At 45.2% G+C, this 27,957-nt stretch overlaps 1 protein-coding gene across 1 annotated transcript; it reads left to right on the forward strand.

The window, feature by feature from the left end:
• The first annotated feature begins 2,774 nt into the window (after window positions 1-2,774).
• Window positions 2,775-21,190, forward strand: PCMTD2 (protein-L-isoaspartate (D-aspartate) O-methyltransferase domain containing 2). Its single transcript, XM_055432943.2, has 6 exons — window positions 2,775-2,905; window positions 6,816-7,146; window positions 11,221-11,323; window positions 12,130-12,301; window positions 16,223-16,346; window positions 18,466-21,190. The coding sequence occupies exons 1-6, from the start codon at window positions 2,819-2,821 to the stop codon at window positions 18,843-18,845; spliced, it is 1,197 nt and encodes a 398-aa protein (XP_055288918.2). The 5' UTR covers window positions 2,775-2,818; the 3' UTR covers window positions 18,846-21,190.
• Window positions 21,191-27,957: the final 6,767 nt, after the last annotated feature.

Below are 27,957 nucleotides of genomic sequence, written 5' to 3' on the forward strand. Positions count from 1 at the left end.
CTATTGATGTAATGGATTACACTGAAATGTTAAACTAGCTTTCCATCCCTGGCATAAACTTTACTTGGTTATAGTGTGTACTTCATTCTATGCATATTGGATTAAATTAGTATACATTTGATTTTTGTGTCTATGTTCTTGAGAGATATTGGTTTGTACTTTGTTTCTTGTAATGTCTTTGTCTAGTTTTAGTATTAGGGCAATTCTGCTCTCCTAGAAAGAGTTAGGAAGTGTCACCTAGCTTATATTTCCAAGAAGAGATCATGTAACTGGTATCATTCCTTCCTTAAGTATTTGGAAGAATTCACCAGTAGACCCATCTGTGCCTGGTACTTTCTGTTTTGAAAGGTTATTAATTATTGATTAATAGATGTAGGACTACTCAGATGATCTATATATCCTTGCATGAGTTCGTTAACTTGTGTCTTAAAAGGAACTGGTTCATTTTTTAATTATCACATTTGTAAGCTAGAGTTGTTCACAATATTCTTTTATTATCCTCTTTATGTTAATAGGAACCATAGTGATGATCCTTATTTCATTTCTGATAATTAATAATTTGTATCTTTTTTTCTTGATTAGCCTGGCTAGAGGTTTATCAATTTTATCAATCTTTTCAGAGAACCACCTGTGATTTCACTCCTCAATTGATTTGCTTTCAGTTTCATTTATTTCTGCTCTGATTTGTATTATTGGTTTTCTTCTGCTCACTTTGGATTTAATTGACTCTTTGACGTGTCAACCCCAGCCTACTGATGGTAATGATCTCAGCTAGGAATGCCTTAGAACTTTCTGGGTGTGTATTACCCGTAGTGAGCCCCAGAGACATCCCCTCTACTCCTGCTGCTGGGGCAATTGTGGCTGGACCGCCCCTTGTGGTTCGTATATGATCAATGGAGGCACTTCAGCAAAAACCACGAGGGAATTCTGAGGAACAGAATTATCACTCACAGGTCCTGGAGGGTACATAACAAACACAGCAAAGTCAAAGTAGGAGAGGGAGAGCCTGGGGCTCTGTTTTACTAGGTCTGAGAGTGGAATGTCTGGGATTTCACGGAGTCCCTCCCTATGGTGTGCACCCCAACCCCTGGGACCAAGAATAATCCCAGCTTACCCAACTACTGATGTGTCTGGTAGCCTTGGCAAGGCACTGACATTTCTTTTATAGACAGGGAAACTGTGTGGGCTGGATGCTGTCAGGAAGCAGGGTCATCTAAACCAGTGATACCGGTAAGAGGCAGAGCAGAGGGAAGCTCAGTTGTGCTGACAGAGGAGTGGGGCTCACTGCTGTGGGGTGGGAGAGGGCACGCTGGTGGCACAGGGACCCGGTTTTGGCCTGTGCCTGGACACAATTGTGACATGGCCTTTATCAAGTGCAGCTCCTCTGCCAGGTGTCCATGTCCAGGAGGACAACCATGGGGCCTTGCTGTGAGTTAGGCCAACTTCCGCCATCTGGGCTGCTCCTCTCCTTCTTGGAGGGCATGCTAGTATCCACTGCAAGGAAATAAACTCTGTAAAGTGCTCAGCATGACGCTCAACAAAGACTAATACTGATGGTACGTTATCTGTCATATATATTAGGAAGACCACTGAACAGAGCCCAGGGAAGGCTGTGAGATGTGAGGTGGGAGGCCAGTGAAGAGGCCTCGGTAGTAGACATGAGGGAAGCAAGGCCAAAGCAGGGTGGGGTGTATGGAGGGGGTATCTGTTCACAGCAGGGAGAGGTCAAGGATAGCTTCAGGGCCTCTGTTGCAGACATCACAGGCTCTTGGGCAGGAAGGGCTCAGAGAGCTAAGGTGACTGTCACAATGTTGGCAGCAACCTCAGGGTCACTGATTCAGGGCTGTGGACGACCAAGGGAAGCAGGCCTTCCCTGGAACCATGGAAAGTGGTGAAAACTATGCTCTGAGTGGAGCTCAAATCTGGGGAGGAAAGTGGGGGCAGGAGGGGCCCAGGCAGCAATGCCTGTAGCTGTAGAAAAACAGGTAAAATACAGGGCTGTGTCTAAACAAAGGGTTCTGTTGCTAAAAACTAGTTGGAAAACCTATGTGAGGTTTGTGCTGAGCAAAAGTAGGATAGAAGCAGATCTCACAGAGTCTACTGGGAAGGCCAGGCAGGTAGCCCACAACAATGGGTGGCAACAGGGGGCAGAAGGCCCCAGGGCTACATGGGTGGCTGGGGGAGATAACCTGGAGGATCTGCTAGTGGGCCAGGACGCTGGGCAGGCCACTTCTGAGACGCAGAAAGATCATGACCGACGCCGGGACAACTCTCCCAGGAAGGGCTGATCAAGATGCGGCGCGGGTGAAGGCGGCAGTGAAGCCGGTGAGGGTGGGTGAGCAAGTATGGGAGTGGACCCCTCGCAGGAGTGGTCACGTCAGGGGCTCCTGGCCACTTCAGCTCTCCCTGGCCTGAAGCCATTGGATTTCTCTTGGCACAGCTGGATGTTTCTTGTCTTGCAGATCTTCGCTCGAATGTCCCTTCCGGGTCAGTCAAGCCACAGTAGACACCACCGTGCCAGTTACTGTCCATCGCCTCTGTTTTCATTACTTCCTGACCTGTCGGCCCCCTCCTGGAAGGTCATTTCTACAGGAGTGAGCCCTGCCGGTCGTGCTCACAGCTGGGTCTTGGCCCGTGCTGCGGCCTGGAAGTGACAGCGTTCACCTGCGGCTGCCCTTTGACCTCCGCATCCGAGCAGCTCTCTGGGCTGGCAAAGACCTCAGGATGCGGCTCCAGCTGCAAGGTTGCCCCGTTAAGCGCTGGGCCGCGGCGCACGCGCATTAGGGACGTGACGCGCGCAGGCGCAGTGGGGCGGCGGATGTTTACAGTGGCAGAGGTCGGCGCTGCGAATCGGCAGGCGGCGGGGCAAGGGGCTCCCGGGCGAGGGGCGCCGGAGGAGCTGCAGGTGCGGTCCGGCGGCCGATCCCGCGGGCCGGCCGAGGCGGGAGGTGGAGCCGTCGCCGCGGCTCTCGGCCCGGCCGAGGGGGTAGGGGGGCGGTGCGTCCCCTCGGCCCCGTCTCCCTTCCTCCCTCCTCTCCAAACCTTCCCTCCCGCTGGGCGCGGGCTCCAGGTCCCTCCCCCGGGGGCGCTCCCTCCTCTCCGCGTCTTCCAGTCCTTTTCCGCTGCTCTCTCGCCCCGACCCCAGCATGAACGCCCCTCCTCCTCCAAATCGGCTCCCGCCCCCTCGGGGGTCAGCCGGCGCGGGTTCCCGGGGGTCCCGAGGTCTGTCTCGGTGCGCAGTGTTCACTCCCCTTGGGTTGACTTAACTCTCCAGACGCGCAGCTCGTCCCTAAATTACTAAGTAGGAAACATTGGCCGTTAGCACGGCACGTGAGGAGTTACCGAGGTTTGAAACAGGTTGTGCCTTTTCAGAAGGTGGAAGAGTCTGTTAAGGGAGAGCTGACGCTTCCAGCCTTGGGTACTTGGCTTCAGGCAAGATCTGGAAGAGGTCTTCGGTTGGAAGGGAGCTCTCCTGGCTGTGGTCCCTGTGTTTTGTGTTTGCCAGGGCCTGTCTCTCCCAGGTTGATGTTTGCACCTCAAAAAAGGCCTTTCTCTAAATCCCCACTTGGTTTATGTGCCTGCTAACGTTTTCTTCGTTCGTTTTGGCCAGGGAGGGGCTGAAGTAAGCAGCTGCATTTTTAGTGTTGGGTAGACCGGCAGATTCCTGTAACTCAAGTCCGGACTTGCCTCACTTGGGTGGGAGGACGGTTGAGGCTCCTGAGACCAGCGCCTGGCCTCTCTGTGCTTGCACTTGGCCGGGAGAGACTCCTTGTTCTGACTGTGTGTCGGTATTTCCAGCCTCGATTTTAGAAAGCTTTCTTGTGTATTAAGTAGAAATTCTCTCCATCCAATACGTGTTCCACTGCTCTGTTTTTTTCAGGCCCATGAATAGTGTGTATATGGCAGACTTTCAAGTATTTGAAAACAAATCCCTTGCATTCCTTGTAGGAGTTCTGGTTTTCACGATGAGAAACGTCTCCATTTCTTCCCTTATTCCTCCGGCAGGAGGTGTGATTTTGCTTTCTTCTCCCCAGATTATCTTCCACCTGAGTTACTTTGTCCATGTTGCCCTTAGTAAGTAGCCTGATGAGTGTAGACTTGAATCTTGGCCCCGTTATCAGAGCTTCTTTGTTAACTGGCCCCTGTGACAGCCTCTTCGGCTACCAGTCTGAGACCTTCCTACTCCTGCTCAGCCATCTCCTCCCTGTGCCCTTGCTTTTGGTTTTGGAAGGAGCAGCCTGAGAGTAAGGTTGTCCTGCTGGGCAGTGCCCAGTTACATGGAGTAGTGAATTAAGGGTTGCAAAGTGTAACCAGTCAAGCATCCAGAAAATGATATCCTATTACTTTGAAAACTTGGATTAGAGTGGATTGTAGATCTGGATTTGGTTTGTCAAAGCCATCTCTGAGGTTGTTGTTGGTGTTTTTGGTGACATTAGACCTGATCACATTGATGGTTAGTAATAAGCAATGATTGTTTTCAGTGTTAGGAAGTGTTAGGTTGCCAGGCAAAGTTAATAATAAATATCAGAGCCTACGGATGGTCACGTGCAGCCCACCAGTGGCAGCAGATAAGGTTACCACATAGTTATTTAGCCTGTTGTTTTGGATAGGGATACCAGTGTGTTCAGAGTTAAAGAATTTTGCTCCCTTGAGAATTTTTCAAAGCAGTATTTGCTGTAGGGCAAAACACACAGGCCTGTGTTTGAATGCCAGCTCTGCTTACAGACTGGTGTGTAACCATGAGCAAAGTAACTTTTCAGTCCCAAGTTGCCTCACAATGTTGTGAAACCAAAATGGGGTTGTGACTGGCAGGTGGTGCCTGTAAAAAGATTGTGGTTATTTTTACTAAAAAGCTAACCTTTGCATGTGGGTTAAACTCTTAAAGTGAGGCAAAGTTGAAAATAAGGGATAAATGCTTGGTAGACAGTGAAACATACCCATCATATACTTGGTGTTTGCTTTCTGAGGATAGAACATTACACTCTGGGGGCTTCTGGGTGAAGAGGTGGCTTTCACATCCACCCTGGAGGATGTGTGAGAGCTAGACCTTTCCCTGAAGCAACCAAACAGGACTCCACTTTTAACTAGTGACCCAAATCTTAAGATGATTGTCCTAGCCTGGGGTATAGGCATTAGCCTCAGAACTAAGTAGTTCATCCAGGATTGAATTTGACCTCATTAACACTTCATCCTCTCTGGCTGAGTTAGTTGGCTGTGGTCTGTAACCACCAAGGGCTCTGAAACAACTTAAAAACAGGGTGAGAATGAAATAACTGGGCCATCCTAGTGACTTGAGAAGTCTCATATTCTGCTTTAAAATCTTGACGATGAAAATGAATTGCTCCAGTCATAACATGGAAGAGTGCTTGTGTTATGCCCCCACCTTTCACACACTTTGTGTCCTTGTGAGAAGCTGAAGATCCATGCTCCTGGTCAGTAACTTTCATTCCTGGGGCATGCTCTCCTACCGCAGTTGCTAGTTTTGTGTGTGTGGTGTGTGTATGGAATTTTTCTAGTGGCAATATTTGTGATTCTCCTTTTGCTGCTAGAAGTTCTCAGGATTGTGAGGGAGAAGCAAGCATAAACTTTGTAATAATAAAAATGTAACATTATGGACATCATCCTGATTCAGAAAACATATCAGCCTTTGTGATGTCAGGTTTTTTCTCCCCCCTCCCCGCCAGCAGTTATTATCAAGTGTTTTGTAAAACATTACCATTTTATATGAAGTGAAAGTTGCCTGTGGTGAGTATAAAATTGGAATTGTTCAGGAAGAGTAAAACCTCTGCAGATGCAGGATCATATCCCCTAGGAATCAGATGAAGATACATTGTACTTTAGTAGCTGGCTCAGAGAAAAGCATGTATTGATACATTGTACTTTAGTAGTTGACTCGGAGAGGAGGACATGTTACTTTTTCTTCTTGAAGGCAGTTTGGAAGAGAGCAGAAATGTCCTTTTTACTGTTGAAGAGGTGGAATGGTGGTATGGTAACTACTCAGGAGTTGAGGGAATTCTAGGAGTCTCCTGCTCCTGAGCTGCAGCCTTGTATTTGTTAAAATGAGGTGTTTGAGTTTTGTGGATGTTGTTTTGGCCTGAAGTTTTTACATCAGAACATCCAAATCAAAGATTGAATGGTTTGCTTGACTTGATATTTATGGGCATGTGGGATTTGGAAGTGCTAGGCAAAATATAAGACAACAGTTGAATTTGAATTTCAAAGTAACAATGAATACCTTTTTAGTATTTATTGACCTGAATTTAATTTTTTTTTTGCTTTTAAAGATGTATTTACAAAAGATCTACAGCACTTGAAATATTCAAAGAAGATCCCTCTTAGAATGATTTTTTAGTAAATATATCTGCCCACTTTTCATGTTTACATTCAATTATTTTTCCATTTGTGGAAATATCTTTGTTAAGATAGATGTATAAGCAAGATATTTTTAATCATAATTCCTTGACTTTCTAGAATGATGATTTTTAGTAAAGTCTTGAATTCTTTAATGATGTTTTTAAGTTGTCAGCTGTGTGTTAGGTATTGCATGTTCATTTGTATTCAGTTGATATTATAAGTTACAACTTATTTTTGGATGAATATAATTAAATTTGAAATTTAACTTTTTTGTTTGTTTTGGGTCTGGCATCCTTGGAAGTGGAGGGAGGTGTAGTGTAAGGGGCTGGGTGTTGAGTAAGTATATTCCATCTGTATTATTTTTAGAGTTCAGAATCTGAAATTGGTGTGTGTTTAGGACTTGTATTGTTCTGCTTTAACCTTTAATGTGAGTAGCTCTTTTGAAAATTCTAAAACTGCAGCTTTGCCTGAGTGTGATCTCAAAGATGGGAGGCGCGGTGAGTGCTGGTGAGGACAACGATGAGCTGATAGACAATCTGAAGGAGGCGCAGTACATCCGCTCGGAGCTGGTGGAGCAGGCTTTCCGCGCTATTGACCGTGCAGACTATTACCTCGAAGAATTTAAAGAGAACGCATATAAAGATTTAGCGTGGAAGCATGGCAACATCCACCTCTCTGCTCCGTGCATCTACTCGGAGGTGATGGAGGCCCTGGACCTGCAGCCTGGTCTCTCATTCTTGAACCTGGGCAGTGGCACTGGCTACCTCAGCTCCATGGTGGGGCTCATCCTCGGTGAGTCTGGCTCTGTCTCACGTATAGGAGGGAGAGCCTGCTGGCAACCTGTCCTTAGTGGGGGCCGAGTTGTAACTGCCCTTGGCCTGCCCAGCCATCGTGGTGTCCACACAGTTCTTGGGTTGGAGGGTGATGGTATTAATGGGGAAATTGCTGTAATGAACAGAAGAGTCCCTCTGGAGCTTTCCTGTTGCCCCCACCTGTGCCTCCAGCATCTGACCAGCACAGCCTCCTCTTGCACAGCAGAGGACCTGGAGACTGTATAAATCTGGACCTTATGGTGATTTCTTGATTAATACAATCACTCAGCCTGCCTGTTATTGTCTCTAAACTGGAATAATTAACTTTAAAGTCCCTGGCAGTTAAAAGTTCTTCCAAGCAGTTTTTGTTTTTGTTGTTTTAATACTAAAGGAGTTAATACTTGTAAGTTATTTTCAAATGTATTCCAGGGGTAGGAAAGATTTCACAAGTTATGCTATTTGAAGCCATTTAGCCTGTTTTCTCAAATAAGTTGTAATTATACATGGAAACTGACCATTTTAATACTGAAACATCATTATCAGATTACTGAAGATTTTAAAGATTCCTACATAGTAGGGGACAAGTGTCTGTTTTCACTCAGAGTCAGGTGAACAGTTCTGCGAGAGGAGGGCCAGGAGCCGCTCTGTGCTTTAGGAAAGGGCACTGCGGAGGAAGTGGGCTGGTGCCCCTCGGGGGAGGAAGACCTGGCTGGCCCGAGGCTGCTGGGGCCTTGGTACATGTGGATGTTGGAACTGACAAGGTTTGCTAAATATCTTAGGATTTTGGCTTAGGTATCTTAACATTGTTATCAAGTCAGTGTAAGATTCTGAATATTGGTGATTTCAAGTAATAACAGCTTAAAAGTCAAGTTTAATCATTAGCAGTACATTACAACATTGTTTCTCTGTGGTTATTACAGGCACTTTAGAAAATCTTAGTAGTCACTGTTGCTTTTGTGGGTATGGAATGAAATTTTTGGTTTCTTTATAAGTTCATATACTTCAGAATTTGGTAAAGTTTTGAGATTCTGATCATCTGACTTTGGGCTATAAAATATAAATTTGGGCTATATCCTCAGATTATTAAACGTGTAGTTTTTTGTTTTCTTGTTTTTTTTTAGGCTAAATGCTTTTTGAACTTGTCTTGGATTGAGACTGCTTTGCAAAGAGAGCTCAGGTTTTTCATCATTCTGGAATTAGTGAATTGTAATTCCCGCTGTTGGAGCTGAAAATTGGAGGAGCTAAGGATAAGGTGGTATTTGGGGGGAGGGGGAGGGTTATCAAACTGATTAGATTGGAAATGCTATTAAAAAATGAAATGCTTAGGAAAGGATGACTTAAAGGATGACTCATCTTCAGCTGACCTGGTGCATTTGACATTCTTTAGAAGCCATAAACAGCTCACGACGGATGTTGTTGCTTGTCTTTTCTGAGCCCCCACTTTCTCTTTTCTGGGGGTTTTGCTGGATGTCAGGGAGGAGAGTTCTGAAGGAAGGAAAGCTGTGTTTTTGGTTGTAATGGACACTGCGTGCTGCTTTGATGTATTTGAAGGCGGTAACTTGAGAGTCTGATTTCACGGGTAGAGTCTCGGATCTGCAGGGAGAAGGATACAGGCACTGGACGTTTTCACTCTGTGTGTCGTAGGCCTCCCTCTGTGGTTTATTCAGCTTCATGCTGCTCACTGCCGAGGTGAAGACTTTGCTGGTCTCCCAGTGCCTGAAGTCTTTCATCTGACTTAGGGTGATGTGGGGTCCTTCCTCTCTCTGCCCTGCTGCCTTTTCTGCCCCTTTGCTGTGCTTACGTTGCGACTCCTCACCTTGCTGAGGGTGCTCCTTTCTCGAGGTTCCAGTTGGCAGGACGGCAGGGGGGTGGAGGAGATATGGCACTTGTGAGCTTAACCTGACATTGTTGTGTGACGTGGGAGCTGCTCTGTCTGGGGGGCCTTGTGGGACCAGCTTCAGTGTTGTGTCCTTGGTACCACCATTCTGCTGCTGCTGCTGCTAAGTCACTTCAGTCGTGTCCGACTCTGTGTGATCCCATAGACGGCAGCCCACCAGGCTCCCCCGTCCCTGGGATTCTCCAGGCAAGAACACTGGAGTGGGTTGCCATTTCCTTCTCCATTCTGACCCGTCCCGAACTTCCTCCTCTTTCAGTCATCTTTTTATTGGAGTGGGTCAGGGGATATGTGTCATTACTTTGTTTGGTGTGAAGCTTCTTGTCCTCAGTAAGAGTCTAGCAGAGCTGAGGGGCTAATGAGAATAAGATGAGCGGGAAGTAAATGCCTGTTTTCTTGGTCTCTGGCAAGTGACCAAGAGAGCAGTGGGATTGGACCAGAAGTAATGTGGATGTGGTGTCACAGACGGTGGAAATGTGACTTCTCAAGTAGGCTGTGTTTTGATGAGAGGCGGTTTTAGCAGCCACTCTGTGTGGGAGGCGTAGAGAAAGGAGAGCGGGTGAGTCATCCAGTAGAGGCAGGGACGCCTGCACCTGGGGGAGCTGCTGGACCGGGAAGGGACCAGGTGAACAGTGGAAGCAGAGAAGTGTGGGCAGGACACAGATGGCTGCGTTTACCAGTGTTTCTGTTGGATGTAGGGTTGAGTGTTACACTGTGACTTTATATATATGTCTTCTAAATAAAGCCCTACCCGCCGTGTTCATTTTCTCATGCAGATTTTTTAAAAATCAAGGTATAACTTATCCATAGTAACTTGACACAGTTGCATGAAGCATGTATGAATGTAGTAGGAAGTATGAAGCTTGGTGACTTTTTACATCCTCCTCCATGCAAGCCCCACCCAGAACAAGATGCAGAGTAGAATCTGTGCCCCAGAGGTTCCCACGGCCACCTCTCCAATAGTAGGACCCCACCCCCTCCAGGGGGAAGTATACTCACCTTCATCACACAGATGAGTGTTGCCTGTTTTGACCTTCATACAAATGGACTCTTAAAACCCAGAGATTCAGTGAAGCTGTTTTGTGTCAGTAGTTCTCACTGAGATTTAATCCAGAGGCATTTGTATGTGGAGGAAGCACTTTTATCGTTAAGCCGGCTCCTAACTTTTCTCATAGCTTTATTCCAGTTATTGATAAATTTCTTTCTTTTCTTTCATTCTTTGATTTATTTGGCTGTGCCGGGTGTTAGTTGTGGCATATGGGATCTAGTTTCCTGAATAGGGATGGAACCTGGCCCCTTGCATTGGGGGTGTGGAGTCTGAGCCCCTGGACCACCAGGGAAGTCCCTGATAAATTTATTTTGATTAAAAAATATTTCATTGTGACTTTGGAATTACAGTTTTATTTTGATGATGATTAAAACTATTTTGTGAGGATTAAATACCACATCTGAGTGTCTGGGGAGAACTTTGTTGGAAAAAAGACCTGTGTCCACTTTTTTTTGCAAAGACACGTTTCTTGTTAAATTCATTGTTGTTCAGTTGCTAAATTGTGTCCGACTCTGTGTGACCCTGTGGACTGCAGCACACCAGGCTTCCGTGTCCTTCACTATCTCCCAGAGTTTGCTCAAACTTGTGTCCATTGAGTTGGTGATGCCATCCAACCATCTCATCCTCTGTTGTCCCCTTCTCCTCCAGCCTTCAGTGTTTCCCAGCATCAGGGTCTTTTCCAGTGAGTTGGCTCTTTTCATCAGGTGGCCAGAGTATTGGAGTTTCAGCTTCAGCATCAGTCGTTCTAGTGAATATTCAGGGTTGATTTCCTTTAGAATTGACTGGCTTAGTGGCACCTGTAACTCTTGGTTTCAGACCTTGGCTGTTTTACCTTTTCAGATGATTCTTTAAAAGTTTGAGGACAGGACGGTCAAGGCTTTAGGAAGCTGTGAGTTGGTAAGTTGGTAGTGCCATGTAAGGAGTATTGATGATGTGGTGAGCAGAGGCTAGTCTGCCTATTTAAAGATTGGATTGGGTGATTTCGGCCCAATAAATGTGAATTTCTGTAATTACACATATCCAGTCAAATGTGTTGCAGTCGATGAAATAGAAATAAAGAGTAGGGGTTCTTGTCCTCTTTGTATATGTTTTCTTATTCTGAAACCTTTCAGGCCCTTTTGGAGTGAACCACGGGGTGGAACTCCATTCAGATGTGACGGAGTATGCAAAGCAGAAGCTGGACTTCTTCATCAGGACAAGCGACAGCTTTGACAAGTAAGACCAAAACTGTCCATGGGTCTGGGTGTCAGTTATAACTTAAACTTTGGATTAAGTGGAAAGGAATCAATTTATTACTGTTCATGTTCTGGCAATTGTGATTAAACTGTGGCAGGTGAGTCAGTGATATGTGTGTGTATGTTCTAGTTATTTTAAAAATATTTTGTGCTTTTAAGGACCTTAAGTTGCTTTTTTTAATTATGATACCTAAATAAAGGTAATTTATCACCAGTGTAAGAGAAGGAAATAGAATGTTCATTTTTTCTTAATTTTCATATTTCCAGTAGAGGCAGCATTTTATCATATACTTGTTTCTGAAATGGAATTGTTGCACTTGTCTTTCAATGTACCATGTAACTAGCTCTTGCCATTTTAAAACAAGGCATTTAAGTTCTTACGTTAGGGATTAAAAGTTTTAGAAAAACCAAATATATTTTTTTCTCTTTTTACTCTATTAAATCTTGAATAAGATACAAAGCAAGATAGGATAGTAAAAGATAATGAAGATGTAAGATAATAAGATAATCATAACAGCAAAGATAGTGATATACTTGGAGCTTGGGTGACTTAAGCTGGGATTGGGTTTATGATACTGACTTTCATCATATTTTCTTTGGAATTTCTAGAGTTCTGTTTATTACTCACGTAGTTCTTTCAGAAGTCTGATATCCCAGCTTCTGACTCTTAATTTTATTATGTTGCTGTGGGATTGTACAGTGAAAACATAACCTATGTTTAACGTAGATGTACTGTATAGATTTGTTATGATATATGTAGTTGTGGAAAACATCTTTTACTTTCAGGTTTGACTTCTGTGAACCGTCCTTTGTTACTGGCAATTGCCTGGAGATTTCTCCAGATTGTTCTCAGTATGACCGGGTGTACTGCGGGGCAGGAGTACAGAAGGAACACGAGGAGTACATGAAGAGTCTCCTCAAGGTCGGGGGCATCCTGGTCATGCCGCTGGAAGAGAAGGTCAGGTCCTCTTGTAACTGGCGGTTTTGTGCATTCAGCTGTCTGCTGAGGTCTGTTCTGGGGAGTTTGACAGGCATTTTCCCTTATAACTCTTGTTACAAATCCCTTTGTCTCACAGATGAGGAAACAGGCTAGAGAGACAGCCAAGGTGGGGCGGGTCCTGAGGACTTGCCTAGGTTCTGATTTGATTTATTTTGGAGGAGAAAGGACACCTGAATACTTGCCAGTGGTTACGGAGTCCTTCCTTGTTTAAGATCTTGCCTGTTCTTGCTTTCTGATGCCGGCAGTGGGGCTGGCCCTGACCCACTGTTTTGTTAAGGGCCGTAGAATGATACTCCTCATCCTGTCGTTTCTCTTCATTTAGTAGCTGGAATACACAGGTGGAGAGAAGCACCCTCATTAGTTATTTGTTTACCCTGAGGTATACTTGATAAAAGGAGGCTCAGGATAAATTCTGATTCTTACTAACCTTTGTTTATCAGTTTTTCTCAATAATTGGTTTTCTGCTGCTGCTACTGCTGCTAAGTCACTTCAGTCGTGTCCGACTCTGTGCGACCCCATAGACGGAAGCCCACCAGGCTCCCCCATCCCTGGGATTCTCCAGGCAAGAACACTGGAGTGGGTTGCCATTTCCTTCTCCAATGTGTGAAAGTGAAAAGTGAAAGTGAAGTCGCTCAGTCGTGTCCGACCCTTAGCGACCCCACGGACTGCAGCCTACCAGGCTCCTCCGTCCATGGGATTTTCTAGGCAAGAGTACTGGAGTGGCTTGCCATTGCCTTCTCCGAATTGGTTTTCTAGCGTCTGCCAAAGGTAGTGACCAGTGAGGTTTTGCTTGATTTTTTTCGGCAAAATGAATTCATGCAAAAGCATACTTAGTATTTTGATCACTGTGTGACCCTTGTCAGAGTTCAGACTGTCTCACTTTGGCCATGGCTGCCTCTCCACATTGGCTCTTGGGCTCTGCAGCCTCAAGAATCTTTGTTGGTTTTGTTAATTTCTGGTAAGAAGATGTTCCAGACTTTGTGTACTTTTTTTTTTTTTTTTACCACAAACTTGGAATTAACTCTTTCTGAAAATGAATAATCCCTTTTCGTTTTCTTTGGTGGGAATTGGTGTTTAGACACCACAGTTGGGATCTTGAAGGTGATCGTGGATCTGTGTTCATTTTTCTGATGGACCACTAATGCTTGGGAGTCAACCACCACCCACCGCCCCAACACACACACTTTTTTTTTTTTTGGTGTGATGTTTTGGAATGAAAAGACACCATAGATTCATATCAATACTTCCAAATCAAGATCAGGACCAGGGTTTGTTTTTCTCACATTTTAGTGTTATATCAGTAGCACTTTTTTCTCAAACTGAAAGTCCTGATCCCCAACCACCCCGCTTACTGTTTATCTGCAATGCATGGTGTCATCAGCAGCAATCTGATTTCTGAAACTAGTGCAGGATTTTTCTTGTTTTGTCAGGGAGTGGCTTGGTGCCCCACTGTATTGTCCTTATATTCCACTAGAGATGTTCACATTACTATGTTTTAAGTTACTGGGAATTACACCTCTGTGTGAAGTTATGGCACTAGCCCCAGTGAGCTGCTCATTTGTTTTCTTTCAGTTTTGAGAGGTTGCCATTTTGGGGATCACAACTTTGTAAAATTGTTACAAGATTAGTCTAAGCAAGTCTAAGCAAGAAATACTCGGAATTTTATTCTGTGTATGTCCCCTCTTCTCTGCTCTGTTCACCTGTAGGTGACTTGTTTGTTTTTGGTTTATCTTTCGTTAAAAAAGTAGAAGCTAAAAAAATTTTCAGTGAGGGTACACACTTTTTTACACTCCACCCACCCATTCATACATATGAGAGCTGATAATTTTAAGTTTTATACATAATTTTTTTAAAAGTGATGTTCATTATAGCTAGAAATTCTTTTTTATCCCTGTTTTATTAAAATTTTTGTTGGTGTATAAGAATGTGGCTGTTTCAGATAGGCGTGTATAAGGCTGTGGCTGTTTCAGCTAGAGGTGTATAAGGCTGTAGCTGTTTCAGATGGGGTGTATAAGGCTGTGGCTGTTTTGGATAGGGGTGTGTAAGGCTGTTGCTGTTTCGAATAGAGATGTATAAGGCTGTGGCTGTTTCAGATGAGGTGTAGAAGGCTGTGGCTGTATCAGATAGGGGTGTGTAAGACTTGCTATTTCGGATAGGAGTGTATAAGGCTGTGGCTGTTTCAGATAGGGGTGTATAAGGCTGTGGCTGTTTTGCATAGGGGTGTATAAGGCTGTGACTGTTTCAGATAGGCATTTGAATTCTTTCTAGCCTTTCACTGTTAGAAACAGTGCTTCTGTGAAGAGCCTGCACAGACCGTGGACATTACCTTGGTTTTGTCTGAATCCGTGACCTCCTGCAGGAGTGCCTGACCAGAGGCTGTTTAACCTTGGCCATTTCAGAGGCGGGTCGCCAGGAACTGGTTCTTATTGCTGTTTTAGCAGTTTGCAGGATAGAGCCAGACGTTCCTGTGTTTGCTTTTCTTTCTCAGAGTATTGTTTTAAATACGTATTTACTTATACAGATGAGTATAGAAGTCTGTGTTGTGTTGCAGAAATACATTGTGTTAACATCTGGGATGTTAATGAGGGATGGAAGACATCTTTTCAGTATTCATGCAGAAGAATGCTCCAACATGAAATAGGGATTTATAGTTTTCTTTACAGGTTTACACATAGTTTACTGATTATATTCAGATATTTCACATTCATGATAACTAGAAATTCTGCTTTTAAAAGATTTTTGAAAAAAAGATTTTGCTGGCATATAGGAAAGTGTTAAGTTGTTGATGTTTGTCTGGCACATGGCTACTTATTTCTTTTAGTTCTGAGATCCAGGACACAGAGTCTTAGTTTCTAGAGGATTTGCTAGCTTAGATATTTTTAGATGAGAGTGCAATCATCGTGGCTTGTCAAAGCTGACCAGAAATCCTCCTGTGAACTGCTCAGGCCATTCAGCGCCTGCAACAGTCATGGAGCGTGTGCGCGACCGTGTTGTCCCGTCGCATTCTCGAGGTGCTCCCTGTACTGGGGTTCACAGGAGCCATCTGGCTGACCTACACTGCAGCATGTCAGCCGGACAACCCTGTGTCCCATGGGGGCTGCATCCCTGGAAGCACTTTAGACACATCGCTGTGCACCTCTAAGAGTGAGGCCAGGTACCCACACCCAGAGTGGCCCACTCACCTTTGAGGAAGCAGCACTGATTTGTGATGGTAGCTGCTGTTCGGTGGGGGCCAGATGGTCTCTTCTTGGAGTTCCCGTCCCCAAGAACAACAGCCAGGACTCAGTCTAGGTTGAAGGTTGCAGGTAGTTGTGTCTTTAATAACTTTTACTTCAGGATCGCCCTGGTCTCCCTACGTTTCCCCTACAACAGTGACTTCTTTGGAGAGTCTGTAAGAAGCTTGTCTTATCAGATTCCCCACATTCCTTCTCTTATTGTCTCCTTAACTTCTGTACTAGGAACTGGAGTACCTTTGCAAGAATGTCGCTAAGTTAGGTGTCGCTCTGGTCACGTCACATCAGAGGCCTGTGTTGTCCGGTGTTTTCATCTTTAGTGTCTGTGCGTTTTTAGATTGTATATAGGAGTGTTTATATTTATGAACTGAAATTGAAAGTGAGTGAAGTCGCTCAGTCGTGTCCGACTCTTTGCGACCCCATAGACTGTCGCCTACCAGGCTCCTCTGTCCATGGGATTCTCCAGGCAGTAGTACTGGAGTGGATTGCCATTTCCTTCTCCAGGGGATCTTCCCAACCCAGGGCTTGAACCCAGGTCTCCCGCATTGTAGAAAGACGCTTTACTGTCTGAGCCACCAGGGAAGTCCGAATATAAACTACCAGTAGTCAAATCTTTTGAATATTCTCATTTTAACCTCTGGGACAGCTGACTAAGATAACGCGCACTGGCCCTTCTGCTTGGGAAACCAAGAAGATTCTGGCTGTCTCCTTTGCTCCGCTGATCCAGCCCTGCCAGTCCGAGTCCGGGAAGTCGAGGCTCGTCCAGTTACGTGAGTGCAGAGATTCTTACTTACCTTTGAAATCTTTTTACTCTTTCTAGAATTTGAAGGGAAACAAAATTCATCAGGAACCTTTTAATATTAAAGAGCATTTTTCCACTCACTGAAGCCTTAAAGTTTTACACGTGATTTTTAAAAAATCACTTGAAATCATTTAAAAATTATAATTGGCTTTTAGCTTATTTTGAGTTATTTTAGGTCATTTGTGCTTAATTTTCAAGGGTGAAAAGAAACTCTCTAGAAAGAGAAAAAATAGAAGAGAAGCATGAGCTGAGGCAGGTGACTGTCAGCTGGAGGACCCGATGTGCGCAGTTAGGTTGTGGGAAGCACTGGGTGGGCAGGTGCTTAGACCTGAGTTCATCATGTAGGTGGTGGAGTCTGTCCCGTATTTTAAATAGAAGATATGGCACCTCTGGATTCCTTGGTGGTCAGGGGAAGATGACTTTATCGAGTGCTTGCTTCCCTGAAAATGCCTTCAGAACAAGTAGGCAGAGGTGACATGCGGGGGGAGGGCACTGCTGTCCAGAGCCTCTGCAGAGTTTTGGAAGGTGAGGGCTCAGGCCGGACCTGAGAGCAGTGACTTGGTCACGCTTGGACAGGATCATGATGGGGTGGAGGGCACCCAGAGATGCAGGTTTTAAGGCCAGGGCTTCAAAGCAAATGTGGCCCAATGAACAACTATGATGCTATTTAGGGCTCCTGAAGTGAACATTCCAGTTATTTGTAACTTCGTCTCCTGGGCCAGAGGTTCCTAGACTAGTAGAGTCACGTTGATGAGGGTCAGCTTTTGGATGGATAGGCTGGTGATCAGATTGAGGGCAGGGGCCAGTCAGGAGACCCTTAGGATTTTCCAGGCAGGAGATAAAGACCAAAGCTAAGACGCTGGGCTCCAGAGCGTCAGGGACTCAGGAGGCACACAGGGCCTTTCTGAGGGAGGATGTGGACATCAAAGCTGGCTGGCGTGTTGAGAAGGTAGGTGTGTGGGAGGCTTTGACCCCAGTCAGGCCTGGATTGGAACCCAGGGAGCCTTTGGCTGCTCTGTGATTCCTGAGGCCATGGGATAGATGTCAGACCAGGGCAGTAGGCATAAGCAGAGGGGAACCTCTTTAGGGAACATTCCAGGCTGGGTGGAAGAGGAAGAGGCAGCAGGAGAGACTGGGGCCAGGGGGACGAGGTGGCTTCCACCCGTGGCACGTTGGGGTGAGCTAGAGGCCAGAGCTGGCCATTGGGAAATCTGAGAAAGCATCCTCGGGGGTCACAGCAGAAGAAACGCCGAGTGGCATTTGAGCAGTTTGCTGTCGTGGGGTGTCTAGGAGCAGGTGAGTGCCAGGGCCCCTCCTGTGTCCTGACAAAGGAGCCTGGGGTCGCTGTGGGGCAGCGAGTGCAGAGCCAATTTTGTGAAGGCCTCTGTGGTTTGGGTAAGAGATACTGCAGGCAACAGGAGCCCTCTCTATAGCGTGGGTTATTATTTTTTGGAGAAGTTAGGTTCGGGGGATAGAAAGTGAAGCTCATTTTCAGTTTAATGTATTTAAAACATGATCGCTAATAATTCGTTTCCCCTCAGAAAAACCCTTATATTGCCATGTAATTTAATTACCAGATTTTATTTTTCCTTGATGTACTTTGGGAATTTTGTTCCTAAAAATGTTTTGGAACTGCTTGTTCTCTACTTTAATAAAAAAGGGAACAAATAGTTAAATTTCTGAAATACTGTGAAAATATTAAAATAGATAAAAGAATGCTGGAGCCCCGTGGTCACTGTATTTCTGCTGGATGAGAGAATGCATCAGTGCACACAGCAAATAGAGAAATGAAGCCAGATGCCAAAGGACCAAACCCTATAACCCTGATTCTGATTCTTCCACTGATTGATTATCCAGGCAGTGCTGCTTCCTTTTCTTATCTGATTTAAGGGTCAGTTTATTTGAAAATATGTTTTGAAAAATACCATATGAATGCAAATTAGAGCATAGATAACGTTTGCCTCCAACCCTCTCCTGTTCTTGTCACGTGTTTGTAAATATGCCAGTGAATGAAAATGAGGTTAGAATTTTCTCAGATGTCTAGACCTTGTGATGTCACGAGGCTGAGTCTTGTTCTTTGCATGCAGCACCCCTGGCGGTTCGCAGCCTCCAGGACCTGGCACGCATCGCCATCCGGGGCACCATTAAGAAGGTCATTCACCAGGAAGCAGTAAACAAAAACGGAAATGGACTGAAGAACACTCCCAGGTTTAAAAGAAGGAGAGTTCGCCGCCGCCGAATGGAAACGATTGTCTTTTTGGACAAAGAGGTCTTTGCCAGTCGGATCTCCAACCCCTCTGATGACAACAGCTCTGGAGACCTGGAGGAGGAGCGGCGGGAAGAAGAGGTGACCACCCCGCCGGACACCAAGCCTGAGCCCCCGGTGAACTTCCTGCGTGAGAAGGTCCTGAGCCTCCCTCTACCAGATCCCCTGAAGTACTACCTGCTTTATTACAGAGAAAAGTAGGTCTGTGGTCCAGGGGAGGAGACCCAGTCTGCCTGGAGGGCCACCGGAGCAGGTGCGCTGGGGAAGGAGGGGCCCCTCTCTGCATCTTGCCTGCCCTTGACTGTCCTCTGGAATGCCCGTCCCTCAGTCTGACTTCTGTGAACACAGTCCACGAGTTAAGGATGTTTTCTCAGAAGGGCGAGACCCTCCCTGGAGAAGGCGCTGACTTCCCGCTCTCAGGAATCGCTGAGGCCTGTGTGTGGAGGCGGCTGGGAGACTGTTCCTTACACGAGATACACTGCATCAAAAAGAAAATCTGAAGTTGAAATTAACCTATGTTGCTTATAAAATGTGAGAGAGAAAGCACAAGTTTTTAACTGTATAAAATCTTTTCTGAGTGGGACACGCCTGTGCCCAAGTTTGAATTTTATAGGATCAACCTTTTAATTACTGGCACCGAGTTTCACTAAGTAAGTGAAACTCAGTGAAAGCTTCACTAAATCCTTCAGTTATCTGGAGTGGGGAGACACTGAAAAGCCCTCCCTTATCTTAAGTAATGAAATCTTATGTGAATTGTCAGTTGTAATTTAGAAAAAGAAAAATTGTGATGGGGGAGGAATGAAAGTATGAAATTGCCAGGTGTCTTTGTGGAATTGTAGATTTCCAAGGAATTTTTTGTGACACCTTTGTTACCTTTAAAAGAACCGGCATTGAGTAATACCATCAAAGAAAATCCTGAAGGAGGAAATCAGTGTTGTGTTAAGAAAGAAGCTACATTGCTTGTGCCACAGTGACTGAGATGATCATTGATTCGGCTTTGAGGTGACAGTGTCTGAGGCTCTGTCCTCAGAGCACGTGGGAAGGTACTGGCTACAGAAAGTGGATTGGGGATGATGTGGACAGCCCGTGAATTTTTCTTCTGTTGGCTATTTTTCTGTAATCACATTACATTACTGACTCATAGATTTTATCTTTTGTAATTCTGGAGAAAAAGATTGGTTAGTTTTGTAATTTTTTTTTTAAGAACAAACATAAGTGATCAGCAGCTCTGTTGCAGTGGAGTGGTTTCACTCAGCAGTCATACGTGCAGTCCGTCTTCTCCAGGTCTGGGTGTTGAGAGCTTCCTGTCTTATCTCGTCCTGGGTCTTGAAGCAGAGGCCATCCTGTTAGTCAGGTGGCAGGATGTTTACAGGTGACACTGCTTCTTCCAAAACGTTGGTTCTTGTCAGACTTTTCAATTTTATCCAAAGACTTGTATAAAATCTTAATAGTAAATCCAAAATCAGAGTGCTGATGGAAGATTGATCATCCAGATTTTACGATTAATTTTATCCCTTAGCTTCTGAAATGTTGTTGGAGTTCAATGCCTTTGTGGTTTCGCTATCTTCACTGAGTTCTATTTTCGTTTCATTTATGCTTTTTAAATGTTGAACCATTTTATCATAGAATATTGTGTGCATGCACAGCTGCACTGCTCTGAATCAGTGCAGTTTATTATAAAGACATTTCTTCATTGCTGTACTTACCTGCGTTTCACTGGAAGTCAAGCCTCATTCTTTCAAGAGACGGAAGCGTGAGCCGTGTTTACTTGCTAAGGCTTCTGTTTGCAGACCTTGTTGACGTTATTCTAACTGATTTGTAGAGACCTCTGCAGCACATGGACATTTTTGGACATAATGTTAAATAAGTGATATCTGAAATCTGTTGTTATTAGGTGGCTTGACTGAATTTTTTTCTATCATTGTGTATGGATTTCCCTATTTTTTCAACCACATTTGCCTTTATCCTGGATTGTAAAAACTTTTTTACAATGCATAAGACATTATTTTCCCATATATATGTTAAACCCTTCCTAACATTTTGTATCTACATGTTGGTTTGTGACTTTTACACCACAAATCGGTTAAAAAAATATATATATAGAGATAGATAGATACTGAGTATACGTGAAATAATTTGATGTTGATCTATATTATAAAGGAGAGTCATCAGTGAGCTTCCCCATGTATCAGCACCTTTCTCTAGAGTTCAGTATGAGTGCTTTCTGTTTTCAAAAACAGATGAATTATATATAGTCTGTGTTGTCTGCAAGCTTTGCATTGTAAACCATAGACATTGGTTGACTTTTATGTTTTGAGTAGTCTGTATTTTTATATGTGACTTTTGTCTTGAAAGTAGTAAAGCCATAGACATGTGGAAAACAAATAATAAATTTATAAATATTAAGTATGTCATATAGAAATCAGTTGTGTACTTAATATTTTCCCAGTCTGGAACTTTCAGGGGATTAATGCAAGAAATAGGAAACAAAGACTTTAATGAGCTGATATTCGAAAGATTCCAATAAAGGTAATTAAGACACTTTAGCCTTCTTGGAATTGCTTGTTTCCTGTGTGGAATTAAAATTCTTGGCTACTTTTTTTTTTGTTCAAAAAATCTTTTAAAGTAAGTTTTAAAAAGTTAGGATCATGTGTTTTCTTTCACTGTATTATTGCTGAATTCTGTACCATTTTAGCACTCCTGGGTGGGGCCTGATTTGTAATTAAACGCAGAAAGTTGGAATAGACAAAGTCAGACTATGTGAACATAGGTGTCTGTAGAGTATCTGGTTAGTTTTTTGGTACGATTTCCCCCTATCATGAAAATATTAAAAGATAATTGGATAATGGCAGCATATCTTATAGGGCCATAGGGGTGAGGGTAGGGTTTAGGTGTAGGGTTGGTTGGGGGTCAGGCCAGGGCCATGGTCCAGATTTAAGGTTGGGGTCCGAGGGTTGTGGTCCAGTATGTTTCAGTTACCAGCATCTCGTGGTTGAGAAAAGGACCTCCCCTCACAGCCTTGTGGCCTGCCAAGAGAGACATTAATACTCTAAACACTTGTGTGTCCCTCCATAACCATCCAGCACTCTGTGGCCCTGCAATCCTTTGGCCTCCCAGTTGTCACAGACTTTTGACACTCATACTCATTAAGACTCAAAGATACGGGAGCAACTGGGCCTTTCCAGGGGAGGTTCACACTGCAGTTGCCTGGTCTTGGGGAGCCACATGCACCCGTGTGTGCTCTGAGAGCTGCCAATCCTGGATTCCATGAAATGGAGTAACCCTTGAGCCTCCCACTGCATCACTGAGCAAGAATTTCCTGACGACCGTAGCATGTAGTCTCTGCCCTTTGTAAAGAAGGGAGGAGACTGGATAAATGAGCAATATTGTTCTTGGGGCCTGGGTGAGGAATGCAGCCAGGGGACAGGCATGACTCCTGCACCCCCACCACCAGGGTGCCTTTTGCAAGTGAAGGGCTTCTTGCTGTCGTGGGAGGACCGCAAGGACTGAACAGGTGGTTGCAGCTCCTGACCTTCAGTCCCCTCCTTCCTTGGCCTTCATGTCCCATGGCTGTCAGTGATACAGAACCTGCTATTTTCCCCAATCCAGCATCTGTCTCAAACCAAAGCCCAGAACCTCAGCTTTCCTTTTGGAACTTTGTTATCATTGAATTGTTTAAGCAGGAGTAGGCTTGTGAGACTACTTAGTAGGCTATGAGTGGTGATGTTAATCCAGATTATGTGATTTTTGATAATCGGGTTAGTGGTATTGTTGTTGGCCGAAATGTTGGCCTTCTTTCCCCACTGAAGCTGAGACAGAGTTTGGAGGAAATAGAAAGGAGGCTTTAATTCTCAGCTGGCAGAGAGGGGAACACAGTAGGCTCGTGCCTCAAGAACGGTGTCGTCCCCCCCCGCCCCATGAAGAGTCTAGGAGCTTCTATAAGGCAAGGGCTCATAGTCAGGAATTGGTGATGAGAAACAAAGGTGATAGGATCTTTTTTTCTTCCTCTTGCATTTTTTTCAGTCATAAACTGGCTTCAGTAACCCAGTAACTGAGTCTGGCAGTTCAGTGGCTCTGCAGCCTTCTTTCTTTCTACAAGGGGAAGGGTGTTGTAAGGGTAAACACCAGATAGGGGATGTATTTAGCATAGAATCCAAGGAAAACATGTGAATTGTAGCTCCTGCAGAGTTAGGGGGCAGAAAAGCAAACTCGGTTACACACATTCAGAATTAGGAACTAGGAATGTTCAGACCTGCTCACTGTTCTCTTTATCTTCTTGTCCTCAGGAAAGGAAAGGGGAAAAACTCATTGCTCTTTTTTGTCCTTTTCACTGACACTGCAGCCGTATGAGCATGATTGGGATAATGATTTTTAGCACTGGAGCAGATTAAGATTTTGTACGTTCAGTTCAGTTCAGTTCAGTCGCTCAGTCGTGTCCGACTCTCCGCGACCCCATGAATCACAGCACGCCAGGCCTCCCTGTCCATCACCAACTCCCGGAGTTCACTCAAACTCATGTCCACAGAGTCGGTGATGCCATCCAGCCATCTCATTCTCCGTCGTCCCCTTCTCCTCCCGCCCCCAACCTTTCCCAGCATCAGAGTCTTTTCCAGTGAGTCAACTCGTCGCATGAGGTGGCCAAAGTATTGCAGTTTCAGCTTTAGCATAAGTCCCTCCAATGAACATCCAGGATTGATCTCCTCTAGAATGGACTGGTTGGATCTCCTTGCAGTATAAGGGACTCTCAAGAGTCTTCTCCAACACCACAGTTCAAAAGCATCGATTCTTTGGCGGTCAGCCTTCTTCACAGTCCAACTCTCACATCCATACATGACCACGGGAAAAACCATTGCCTTGACTAGACGGACCTTGGTTGGCAAAGTAATGTCTCTGCTTTTTAATATATTATCAAGGTTGGTCATAACTTTCCTTCCAAGGAGCAAGCGTCTTTTAATTTCATGGCTGCAATCAGCATCTGCAGTGATTTTGGAGCCCAAAAAAACAAAGTCTGACACTGTTTCCACTGTTTTTCCATCTATTTCCCATGAAGTGATGGGACCAGATGCCATGATCTTTGTTTTCTGAATGTTGAGCTTCAAGCCAACCTTTTCACTATCCTCTTTCACTTTCATCAAGAGGCTTTTGAGTTCCTCTTCACTTTCTGCCATAAGGGTAGTGTCATCTGCATATCTGAGGTTATTGATATTTCTCCCGGAAATCTTGATTCCAGCTTGTGCTTCTTCCAGCCCAGCGTTCCTCATGATGTACTCTGCATATAAGTTAAATAAGCAAGGTGACAATATACAACCTTGACGTACACCTTTTCCTATTTGGAACCAGTCTGTTGTTCCATGTCCAGTTCTAACAGTTGCTTCCTGACCTGCATACAGGTTTCTCAAGAGGCAGGTCAGGTGGTCTGGGATTCCCATCTCTTTCAGAATGTTCCACAGTTTATTGTGATCGACACAGTCAAAGGCTTAGGCATAGTCAGTAAAGCAGAAATAGATGTTTTTCTGAAACTCTCTTGCTTTCTCCATGATCCAGCGGATGTTGGCAATTTGATCTCTGGTGCCTCTGCCTTTTCTAAAACCTGCTTGAACATCTGGGAGTTCACGGTTTACATACTGCTGAAGCCTGGCTTGGAGAATTTTGAGCATGACTTTACTAGCGTGTGAGATGAGTGCAATTGTGCGGTAGTTTGAGCATTCTTTGGCATTGCCTTTCTTTGGGATTGGAATGAAGACTGACCTCTTCCAGTCCTGTGGCCACTGCTGAGTTTTCCAAATCTGCTGGCATATTGAGTGCAGCACTTTCACAGCATCATCTTTCAAGACTTGAAATAGCTCAACTGGAATTCCATCACCTCCACTAGCTTTGTTCGTAGTGATGCTTTCTAAGGCCCACTTGACTTCACATTCCAAGATGTCTGGCTCTAGGTCAGTGATCACGTTATCATGACTATCTTGGTCGTGAAGATCTTTTTTGTACAGTTCTTCTGTGTATTCCTGCCACCTCTTCTTAATATCTTCTGCTTCAGTTAGGTCCATACCATTTCTGTCCTTTATCGAGCCCATCTTTGCATGAAATGTTCCCTTGGAATCTCTAATTTTCTTGAAGAACTCTCTTGTTTTTCCTATTCTGTTGTTTTCCTCTATTTCTTTACATTTATCACTGAGGAAGTCTTTCTTATCTCTCCTTGCTATTCTTTGGAACTCTGCATTCAGATGCTTATATCTTTCCTTTTCTCCTTTGCTTTTCACCTCTCTTCTTTTCACAGCTATTTGTAAGGCCTCCTCAGACAGCCATTTCGCTCTTTTGCATTTCTTTTCCATGGGGATGGTCTTGGTCCCTGTCTCCTGTACAATGTCACGAACCTCCGTCCAGAGTTCATCAGGCACTCTATCAATCATATCTAGTCCCTTAAATCTATTTCTCACTTCCACTGTATAATCATAAGGGATTTGATTGAGGTCATATCTGAATGGTCTAGTGGTTTTCCCTACTTTCTTCAATTTCAGTCTGAACTTCGCAATAAGGAGTTCATGATCTGAGCCACAGTCAGCTCCTGGTCTTGTTTTCACTAACTGTATACAGCTTCTCCATCTTTGGTTGCAAAGAATATAATCAATCTGATTTTGGTGTTGACCATCTGGTGATGTCCATGTGTAGAGTCTTCTCTTGTGCTGTTGGAAGAGGGTGTTTGCTATGACCAGTGCATTCTCTTGACAAAACTCTATTAGCCTTTGCCCTGCTTCATTCCGTGCTCCAAGGCCAAATTTGCCAGTTACTCCAGGTGTTTCTTGACTTCCTACTTTTGCATTCCAGTCCCCTATAATGAAAAGGACGTCTTTTTTGGGTGTTAGTTCTAAAAGGTCTTGTAGGTCTTCATAGAACCGATTAACTTCGGCTTCTTCAGCATTACTCGTTGGGGCATAGGCCTGGATTACTGTAATATTGAATGGTTTGCCTTGGAAACAAACAAATCATCCTGTCATTTTTAAGATTGCATCCAAGTACTGCATTTTGGACTCTTTTGTTGACCATGATGGCTACTCCATTTCTTCTAAGGGATTCCTGCCCACAGTAGTAGATATAATGGTCATCTGAGTTAAATTCACCCATTCCAGTCCATTTTAATTCACTGATTCCTAGAATGTCGACGTTCACTCTTGCCATCTCCTGTTTGACCACTTCCAATTTGCCTTGATTCATGGACCTAACATTCCAGGTTCCTATGCAATACTGCTCTTTACAGCACCGGACCTTGCTTCTATCACTGGTCACATCCACAACTGGGTATTGGTTTTGCTTTTGCTCCATCCCTTTATTCCTTCTAGAGTTATTTCTCCACTGAGCTCCAGTAGCATACTGGGCACCTACTGACCTGGGGAATTCCTCATTCAGTATCCTATCATTTTGCCCTTTGTTACTGTTCATGGGGTTCTCAAGGCAAGTATACTGAAGTGGTTTGCCATTCCCTTCTCCAGTGGACCACATTCGGCTGTGGTCCATATGATCAGATTGGCTAGTTTCCTGTGATTATGATATCAGTCTGTCCGCCCTCTGGTGCCCCCTAGCAATACCTACCGTCTTATTTGGGTTTCTCTTACCTTGGTCGTGGAAAATCTCTTCACAGCCGCTCCAGCAAAGTGCAGCCGCTGTACCTTACCTTGGGTGAGGGGTATCTCCTCGAGGCCGCCCCTCCTGACCTTGAACGCGGAGTAGCTCCTCTCGGCCCTCCTGCGCCCGCGCAGCCACCGCCTGTTGGACATGGGGTAGCTCCTCTCGGCCACCGGCCCTGGCCTCAGGCGTGGGGTAGCTCCTCACGGCCGCACCTCTTTGCGTGGTTCGTTGTGCCGGGGCCGGCGTCTCTCGCGTCGCGTCTGCGCCGCCGGGGCCGGCGTCTCTCGCGTCGCGTCTGCGCCGCCGGGGCCGGCGTCTCTCGCGTCGCGTCTGCGCCGCCGGGGCCGGCGTCTCTCGCGTCGCGTCTGCGCCGCCGGGGCCGGCGTCTCTCGCGTCGCGTCTGCGCCGCCGGGGCCGGCGTCTCTCGCGTCGCGTCTGCGCCGCCGGGGCCGGCGTCTCTCGCGTCGCGTCTGCGCCGCCGGGGCCGGCGTCTCTCGCGTCGCGTCTGCGCCGCCGGGGCCGGCGTCTCTCGCGTCGCGTCTGCGCCGCCGGGGCCGGCGTCTCTCGCGTCGCGTCTGCGCCGCCGGGGCCGGCGTCTCTCGCGTCGCGTCTGCGCCGCCGGGGCCGGCGTCTCTCGCGTCGCGGTTTGTATGTAGTCAGTGCCAAATGTATTTGATGCTGTAACTAAAGAGATAATCCAGGTGCTGTTTCACAGGCTGCTTTGTGGTAAAGAATCCGCCTGCAATACAGGAGACGTGGTGGGTTTCATCCTTGAGTGGGGAAGATTCTCTGGAAAAGGAAATGGCAACCCACTCCAGTATTCTTGCCTGGGAAATCCCATGGACAGAGGAGCCTGGCAGGCCACAGTCAGTGGGATTGTAAGAGTCACACATGACTTAGTGACTAAAACAACTACAACAAATACCTCCCGTATACAGGTTGCGAACAAGTAAAACTGAGTTACTCCCTGAAACATCCAAAGCCATCACCTTAAATAACATCTTCAGCTAAAAACAGAAGAAAGGCATTGGGAGGTGAAGTCAGTTATGGCAGATTATCATGCGAAACACAGTAAAGAAAGGGTATGGTTGTTTGCAGATTTAAGTTGGGACCTCACCACTGATTAGAGTTACTTGAGTTTTAATTATCCTTGTATTTTTGATGCCAAGAAGGATAGCCCTTAAATATGGAGATTTCTTTGTTGAAAATGTCCTTCATAAAAGGGCAATTGCTACTTAGTTTTCTGAGATTTTTTTTTTTTTTTCCTGAAGCTGAGTTAAAGATCCTTACACCAGAGAGGCATATTTTGGGGTGGCATATTCTGTTTGAGTTCTTTTCTGTAGCTCAGCTGGTAAAGAATCTGCCTGCAATGCAGGAGACCCAGGTTCGATCCCTGGGTGGGGAAGATCCCCTGGAGAAGGGAATGGCAACCCACTCCAGTATTCTTGCCTGGATGATTGCATGAACAGAGGAGACTGGGGGGCTACAGTCCATGGGATCGCAGAGAGTTGGACACGACTGAGTGACTAACACATTCTAATTGCCTTGACATACCCCAATTTGCTTATGCACTCATCTATCGAAGAATATCCTGATTTCTTCAAGTTTTTAACTATTTTGAATAGTGCTGCTATGCGTAAGTCCATCTTATTTGCGTTTGGGCATGGATTGTCAAAGCCATTTTCTAAAT

The sequence above is a fragment of the Moschus berezovskii genome, chromosome 15 (genome assembly GCF_049115385.1).
Source record: "Moschus berezovskii isolate FMDL1 chromosome 15, NW_MosBer_1.0, whole genome shotgun sequence".
Classification (NCBI taxonomy): Eukaryota; Metazoa; Chordata; class Mammalia; order Artiodactyla; family Moschidae; genus Moschus; species Moschus berezovskii.

Excerpts from the sequence above, each read along its gene's own strand:
- PCMTD2 (XM_055432943.2), top strand. The coding sequence starts at position 2,819 with ATGTTTACAGTGGCAGAGGTCGGCGCTGCGAATCGGCAGGCGGCGGGG. Across the intron at positions 2,906-6,815 it reads GGGCGCCGGAGGAGCTGCAG|CTTTGCCTGAGTGTGATCTC; the intron begins GTGCGGTCCGGC and ends CTAAAACTGCAG. Across the intron at positions 12,302-16,222 it reads TCATGCCGCTGGAAGAGAAG|CTGACTAAGATAACGCGCAC; the intron begins GTCAGGTCCTCT and ends CCTCTGGGACAG.